This window comes from Bison bison, unplaced genomic scaffold, assembly GCF_000754665.1.
Source record: "Bison bison bison isolate TAMUID 2011002044 unplaced genomic scaffold, Bison_UMD1.0 scf7180017864285, whole genome shotgun sequence".
Classification (NCBI taxonomy): domain Eukaryota; kingdom Metazoa; phylum Chordata; class Mammalia; order Artiodactyla; family Bovidae; genus Bison; species Bison bison.
Window position 1 is genome coordinate 351038 of NW_011494857.1, and position 8123 is coordinate 359160.

Genomic DNA, 8123 nt, shown 5'->3' on the forward strand with positions numbered 1-8123 from the left:
GCTTCAAGGATACACCATTGGAGGGTCTCGGGCAGCAGCTGCTCCAGACCCTCCAATGGTGTATCCTTGAAGCTCTTCAGCACTAAGTGACCCTTCTTCGTTCGGGCTGCTAGTATCACCCGCTTAAAGTATCTCCTGATGGCCAGAGATGGAGGGGCGAGGACAGTCAGAACAGCCCCCGGGAGTCCCCCTCCAACCCTAGGTCATTCTCGCTGGCTCTGAAGTCACACCATCATTTTAAAAGCTACTTAAAAATGGTGAGAGGAAAGTCAGAAGTAAGCTAAGTGCCCAACTAGAGGGGATCACTAACATGATGCAATCCCCTATTATTGGACACATAGGTTGCTTCTGATTTTATGGACTTGATAAATGAGAGCTGAATAAAAATTCTTTAGTTAATGTTCAAACCCAAATTCTATATATATTTCAGGGTATGTGCTAGGTGCCAAGGAGTGCTATTTAGCTCTGGAGAGACAACAAAATGAGTCAGTCACTGCCTTTGTGGAGCTTATAGTCCAGCATGAGAGACAGATAATTAAAATAATTAAATAGACAGTCTGCAAGTATAAATATCTCCCTGGAATAGATTCCTGGAAGTGGAATTACTGGTTTAAGGGATATGAGAGGCTTTTTGTCTTTGGTTTTTGTCTCTGAATTCGTAACCATATTTGATAGTCTGATTTCCAGACCGATTGGGTGACTGACAGGCCCCCTGGCCAACTGTGAGACGATATGGCTCTCCTAACAATATCTGTATCTAACTACGTGTTAAAAACATAGTGTTCTTCAGAAACCTGGTGGTACCACTTTTTCAGAATGTGGCCTTCCCTCTCTGAGCCTCAGTTTTCCTCATTTGGAAAACGGAGAGAAATGTCCCTAGCCCTTCTCTTCCCCTAAGAATTGCAGGTCTTATTTCTCCTTGGGAAGAAGAGGCAGTATTTCATTGACCCTTTCTCCTTTCTTGACATCCCACCCAGGTCCCAGACACCCAAATCCAGACACTGACCTGTCCGTCCCCTCTCGACTCTAACCTTGCTCCCTCTTGCTGCAGCTGGGGAACAGGGGCCGCCTCACCTCTCTGCAGGGGGTGATTTGAAGAAGAAACGCTTGGAGCCCACGCTGGACTTACGGGACATCTTCCCAACTCGCTGGCCCAAGGCCCAGAAATGCATGTAGATATACTGGTCCAAATTTATTGTCACCTGCCAAAGGAAGGGAGAAGGAAGCAAAAGCAGCTGAGCATAAGCCACGGTGTATGCAGGATACTAGAATTACATGCCTCACCCCCAGTGATCCTCTGCCTCCCCACCTACTTCCCAGACTCATCATCATCCAGTGTGCAGGCAGACAGCCATGTATGGTTGTTCACGTTGTACACTGCACAAGGACACACCATCCAAGATGGCACCATCCACGTCATAGTCATCTTCATGACCATATTTCCTAGCATCTATAATGCCACTGATTTTAAGGTACTCTATCATTTTATGAAGCAACTAAAAGGGAAAATATATTGTCAATTAAACTACTCAACAGGGGCTTCCCTGATAGTTCAGTTGGTAAAGAATCTGCCTGCGATGCAGGACACCCCGGTTCGATTCCTGGGTTGGGAAGATCTGCTAGAGAAGGGATAGTCTATCCACTCCAGCATTCTTGGGCTTCCCTGGTGGTTCAGCTGGTAAAGAATCCTCCTGTAATGCAGGAGACCTGGATTCAATCCCTGGGTTGGGAAGATCCCCTGGAGAAGGAAAAGGGTACCCACTCCAGTATTCTGGCCTGGAGAATTCCATGGACTGTATAGTCCATGGGGTCACAAAGAGTCGGAAACGACTGAGTGAACTTTCACTTTCACTTTTCAAACCATGCCACACTACTGCTTCTAAGTCACAATCCAATTTCAGAGACGGTTAAGTCTGACTTTAGAAAACAGCACAACTTAAAATCACCAAAATGTGGTGATTTTTAGTATTTTGATGATAATACTAACAGTGTTTAGTATTTTGATTATTAGTATTTTGTTGACTTTTTCTTTTGGCTGTGCCATGCGGCTTATAGGATCTTAGTTTCCCGACCAGGGATTGAACCCAGGCTCCAGAAGTGAAAGCGCTGAGTCCTCACCACTGAACTGCCAAGGAATTCCCATATTTTGTTGACTTTAATGGTGAGTATTTTGTATTTATTTATTATAGTCAGCCCTCCATAACTGCAGGTTTCACATCTGTTGATTCAACCAACTATAGCACTGAAAAAAATTTTAATTCCAGAAAGCAAAACTGGAATCTGCTGGTATCACCAACTCTTTTACACAGCATTTACATTGTATTAGGTATTACAAATAATCAGAGACGACTTAAAGTATGCAGGAGGATATGCATAGGTTATATGAAAATACTATGCCATTCCATATAAGAGACTTCAGCCTCTGAGGATTTCCATATCCTCAAAGGCACTGGAATCAATCCCCACCCCCCACACCAAAGGACAGCTCTCTTAATAGTTTGCAGGCAGATGGTGATAGAGTCTCTAGTCCTAAGAAGACCTGTAGCTTATGATGCTTTTCCAACAGGTGGGAGTGAAGTTACCTGAGAAGAGGCACCTTTTTCTATTTCACCAAAGGTGCCACATGGGCTAGTGTTCAGGACTACAGCTCCCAGCAGCCTCTGCTTCCCAAAGGCTCCACCCCTGCCCAAGGTCTCCTGGGAGTTTGGGTTGTTTTCTGGAAGACAAGCACCTGGACCTCATCCTGAGGGTGATGGACCACCAGAGCGTAGGCCAGGGTGTCCTCCGTGAGTGGGGAGAAGTTGGCCTGGGCCAGCAGGGGCTCCAGGGCCTGAAGCACTTCCTTCTCATTGGACAGACGCTGAGGGTCTGTAAGTGAAGGCTGGTCAAGAGTCTCCCTGTCCGGGTTGATGGGGTCATACAAGGCCTGAGGAGAGAGTCAGAGAGAAGAAAAATGGACTAGGTCAGAGTGTGAGGGATTGTGGGTACATGTAAGGATGTTCCTGGCCCCATATTTTAAATGATGGGCTACCCCAAGGCTGGATTTGGGGCCCTCTTCCTGTCTCTCCCCTCAAGCTCACAATATGTTGCCTCACCATTCCCATGGCCTTAAACACCATCTCCATGCAGGTAACTACCCAACTCACATCTCCAAATCAGACCTCTCCTCTAAGTTCTAGACCTAATATCCATGTTCAGTTTGTGGGGATGTTTAGTAGTAATGGCACCCCACTCCATTACTCCTGCCTGGAAAATCCCATGGACAGAGGAGCCAGGTGGGCTACAGTCCATGGGGTCGCTAAGAGTCGGACATGACTGAGCGACTTCACTTTCACTTTCCACTTTCATGCATTGGAGAAGGAAATGGCAACCCACTCCAGTGTTCTTGCCTGGAGAATCCCAGGGACCGGGGAGCCTGGTGGACTGCCGTCTTTGGGGTCACACAGAGTCAGACACGACTGAAGCGACTTAGCAGCAGCAGCATTAGAGTAGTACTTCCCCTTCCCCCACAGTAGTAGAGAAGGCAGCGGCTGTGGGGCTGCCCAGATAGACTACATTTCCAGCCTCCTTTGAGACTAGGTGTGGCTAGAATTCATCCACAGAATATGAGCAGAAGTAACAGATACTTCTTGCCCCTCCTGCACCTTCCACTCTTTCCTTGTTCTTAACAGTTTAGAACGCTCTCCTGCCTACAACTGAGTTCTGAGCCCACAGAGATGAAGACGGGGCCCTCGGGGGATGGCAGAGCAACAACATGGAAGGAACCTGGGCCTGGCATCATCTCATGAGGAACAGAGCTGCTCATCTACCGTGGCCAACTTACCACAAGGCTGTTAAATGGGAGAGGAAGAATCCTCCACCTTCTTTAAGCCATTGCCTTGTGGGGTCTGCTTGTTACAAGAGCTAAGCCTTTATAGGAACTAATACAAACTCTCTACCTGACATTTCTTTGGGATGTCACAGTTGCCTCAAATCCAACATGTCAAGCCCACAAGATCACATCCTCCCATCCCCATCTTCCAGCAAAATAACCATCCTGGATGCCCCCTCCCAAAGCTATTCCCCCCAACCTTCCCTGGCCTCTCCCCTGAGCATCAGATTCTCATAGGCAATTATGTCTTTGGCATCTCCAGCTGGATGTCTAATGTCTAATACCATGTCTAATGGTATCTCAGATCTAACATGATCTAAGGAAAACTCTCCATTTCTTCCCCCTCCCCATCTCAGTCTTCTTTCAGGAAATGGCACTGTGATCCATTCAGATGCTGATCAGGAACCCTGGAGGCATCTTTGATTCCTTTCTTATCATCACCCCCGTATCTGATCTTTAGCAAATTCAGCAGACTCTCTGAATCGTTCTGGATTCTAGCTTCCTTTCCATCCCACTGCTGCCTTCTCGTCCCAGCCACCATTGCCTCGCACCTAAACAGGTGCATCGGGTTTCCACTCTCCCACCATGTCCAAACCAGTTCCCACGTGGCTGTCACGAGGAGCTTACTGAGATTATAAACAGACTCTATCCCTCCAGCGGCTTCTCATAGCATTTGGAATAAAATCCAAACTCTATGACCTTCAGTGTCCCCATAGAACTGGGTAATGCCTTGTCCATCTCATCTTATGCACCCATCAATGCTGCCCAAAATTGTTGACTGAATGAATGAATGAATGAAAAAAAAAAAAAAAAGAGCTAGGGACTTCCCTGGCGGTCCAGTGGTTAGGACTCTGTGCTCTCAATGCAGGGGGCCCAGGTTTGATCCCTGTTTGGGGAACTAGATCCCACATGCCACAACTTAGAGTTTGCATGTCACGACTAAAGACCCTGAAGTGCTACAACAAAGATGGAAGATCCTGCTTGCTGCAACTAAGACCCAGCACAGCCAAATAAATAAATATGTAAAAAAAAAAACAATTTTTTTTTAAAGAGCAAGCTTCCAGGTGGCTTGCCTATTTGTTCACAGAGAGATGGAGTTTCAGGGTGACATATAATGTGTCCCAGACTATCCAACAAGCCCCAGAGGGAAGCACCCCTCCATAAAACCAGCCCTTAAACCCCACCCTCTGTGTGTCTCTCAGGAGAGGCAGCCTTAAGGAACAACACATCAAGGTCAGGGGAACCTTTTGTTAGTGGAAGGAAACCAGGGAGGGGGCATTCCAAGTGGGAGGAATGGCCTGGGCAAAGGTTTGGAGACGGAAAGTCCAGGGTCTCCGAGACAACGGAGCCAGGTGTCTGATGATGTAGAAGAGAATCGAGCCCAGCAAGTCCTCATGGGAACTAACTCTGAGGGCCGGCCTGTGCTGGCCCAGAACAGTACTGGGGCCCAGAACTAAGGCCTGTGTCCAAGTCCTTCCAGCCAGGCTGACAGAGCAGGTCCCATGGGCCACGTTCTCAAATTCACGGAATGACCTTGAGAAATGCCTTTCCCGGGGCTGAGCTGCACTTTGAGAGTGAGGGACTCTCAGAGCTGGAGGAGGGAGAAGTGCATTCATCTAATGTCCACTGCGAACCAGATTCTCTTCTGGGAACTTCGCATCTGCCCATGGCTCCGAGCCAGAAACCTGGATGTGGTGGGTGACCACTGCTGCTCCCTTTCCTTGCATGATTTATTAATCACGATGATTGCACCTCCAAAGCAGAGAGCCCCCGCCAGGCTCTGTCCTCCCCACCAGCCCTGCCCAGTCCACACCACCATCGCCTTCTGCCTGGATGAGTCCAACAGCCGTCTCCAGGGCCCTCGCCTCCCTCCTCTCAAGTCCACTCTCAAGCCCTCTGTGTCCCAAAGGGGTCCTGAAATTCCTCCCCAGTCCTGCTCTCCCTCACCCCCATCTTCTCCATGTCAGAGAAGTGCATTCTTCCAGGTGCTCAGGCCCAAAGCCTCTGGTCATCCTGGACTCCTCTCTTTCTTCAACCCATCAGCAAATCCTGATGGCACCCATTCAAAACAGACCCAGGATCCGACCACTTATCTCCTGGGCAGTCGTGACTGCCGCGCCAGTCTCCCGGCTCCCAACCTCACCTCCCAGTCTGTTCCCGGCAACCACCAGAGGGCGCCTCTTGGAACAGACGTCAGCTCACGTCTGTTCGCTCAGAGCCATTTCCTGGCTCTCACCTCACTCAGAGTCAAAGCCAAGTCTTCACTGTGTCCCATAGGGCCCTGAAGGATCTGGCCACGGGCCCCTCTCTGGCTCATCTCCAGCTTTGCCCCTTCACTCACTCACCTCTAGCCCCTCCTACACACCATGCACACTCCAGCCGCCGGGCCTTTGCACTTACATTCTCACAGATCTCCACATGGCTCACTCTGGCCTCCTTCAGGCTCAAATGTCACCCCCTCAGTGAGGCTGTCCCTGACTACTCCACCTAAAACTGCAAAAAACACCTCTCCTTTCTTTTTCTCCTTAATTAGGGTTGCCAGATTTAGCCAAAAAATAAAATACAGGACACCAAGTTCAGCTGTATTTCCAGATCAACAATAAATAATTTTTCAGTTTAAGTATGTTCTGTGCAATACTTAAGGACTGTATTTACATGGACATAATTCTACTTTAAAAAGAACAATTTCTCATAGCTTATCTGAAATTCAAATTTAACTGGGTTTAGAGGGTAGAAGAGTGTCCCCTAAAAATTCCTGTCCCCTGGGAACCTCAGAATATGACCTCATTTGGAAAAAGGTCTTTTAGATATAATTAAGGTATCAAAGTGAGACCATATTGGATTAGGGTGGGCCCTAAAAGCCTTTGACTGTGTGGATCACAATAAACTGTGGAAAATTCTGAAAGAGATGGGAATACCAGAACACCTGACCTGCCTCTTGAGAAACCTATATGCAGGTCAGGAAGCAACAGTTAGAACTGGACATGGAACAACAGACTGGTTCCAAATAGGAAAAGGAGGACGTCAAGGCTGTATATTGTCACCCTGCTTATTTAACTTATATGCAGAGCACATCATGAGAAACGCTGGACTGGAAGAAGCACAAGCTGGAATCAAGATTGCTGGGAGAAATATCAATAACCTCAGATATGCAGATGACACCACCCTTATGGCAGAAAGTGAAGAGGAACTCAAAAGCCTCTTGATGAAAGTGAAAGAGGAGAGTGAAAAAGTTGGCTTAAAGCTCAACATTCAGAAAACGAAGATCATGGCATCCGGTCCCATCACTTCATGGCAAATAGATGGGGAAACAGTGGAAAGTGCCAGACTTTATTTTTTTGGGCTCCAAAATCACTGCAGATGGTGACTGCAGCCATGAAATTAAAAGACGCTTACTCCTTGGAAGGAAAGTTATGACCAACCTAGATGGCATATTCAAAAGCAGAGACATTACTTTGCCAACAAAGGTTCGTCTAGTCAAGGCTATGGTTTTTCCTGTGGTCATGTATGGATGTGAGAGTTGGACTGTGAAGAAGGCTGAACGCTGAAGAATTGATGCTTTTGAACTGTGGTGTTGGAGTAGACTCTTGAGAGTCCCTTGGACTGCAAGGAGATCCAACCAGTCCATCCTGAAAGAGATGAGCCCTGGGATTTCTTAGGAAGGAATGATGCTAAAGCTGAAACTCCAGTACTTTGGCCACCTCTTGCGAAGAGTTGACTCATTGGAAAAGACTCTGATGCTGGGAGGGATTGGGGGCAGGAGGAGAAGGGGACAACAGAGGATGAGATGGCTGGATGGCATCACTGACTCGATGGACACGAGTCTGGGTGAACTCCGGGAGTTGGTGATGGACAGGGAGGCCTGGCGTGCTGCGATTCATGGGGTTGCAAAAAGTCAGACACGACTGAGGGACTGAACTGAACTGAAATCCAATGAGAGTGTCCTTATAAGAGACAGAAAAGGACTCACAAAGAAGAAAGTGATGTGAAGATGAAGACAGAGATTAAAGTGATGTGTCCACAAGCCACGGACTGCCGGAAGCTTGGAGGAAAGCATAGGATGGGTCCCTTTCTCTGAGGCTCCAGAAGAAACTAACCCTGCCAGCACTTTGATTTTGGACTTCCAGCTTCCTGAACTCTCAAAGAAGAGATCTCTTGTTTTAAGCCGTCCAGTGGATGCTCATTTGGTATGGCAGAATTAGGAAATGAATAAGCTGGGCGTCCTGTACTTTATCCGGCACTCTCTCTGTGG

At 47.8% G+C, this 8123-nt stretch overlaps 1 protein-coding gene across 1 annotated transcript in view; it reads right to left on the reverse strand.

Annotated features, from left to right (window-relative positions):
• TMEM143 (transmembrane protein 143) overlaps positions 1-8123 on the reverse strand; it is a 20423-nt gene that overhangs the window by 7241 nt on the left and 5059 nt on the right. Inside the window, exons 3-5 of the mRNA XM_010849550.1 lie at positions 2732-2926; positions 1075-1202; positions 43-135 (exon numbers count right to left, since the gene is read on the reverse strand). Coding sequence (XP_010847852.1) covers positions 43-135; positions 1075-1202; positions 2732-2926 — 416 coding nt within the window. The remainder of the gene's footprint in view (positions 1-42; positions 136-1074; positions 1203-2731; positions 2927-8123) is intronic.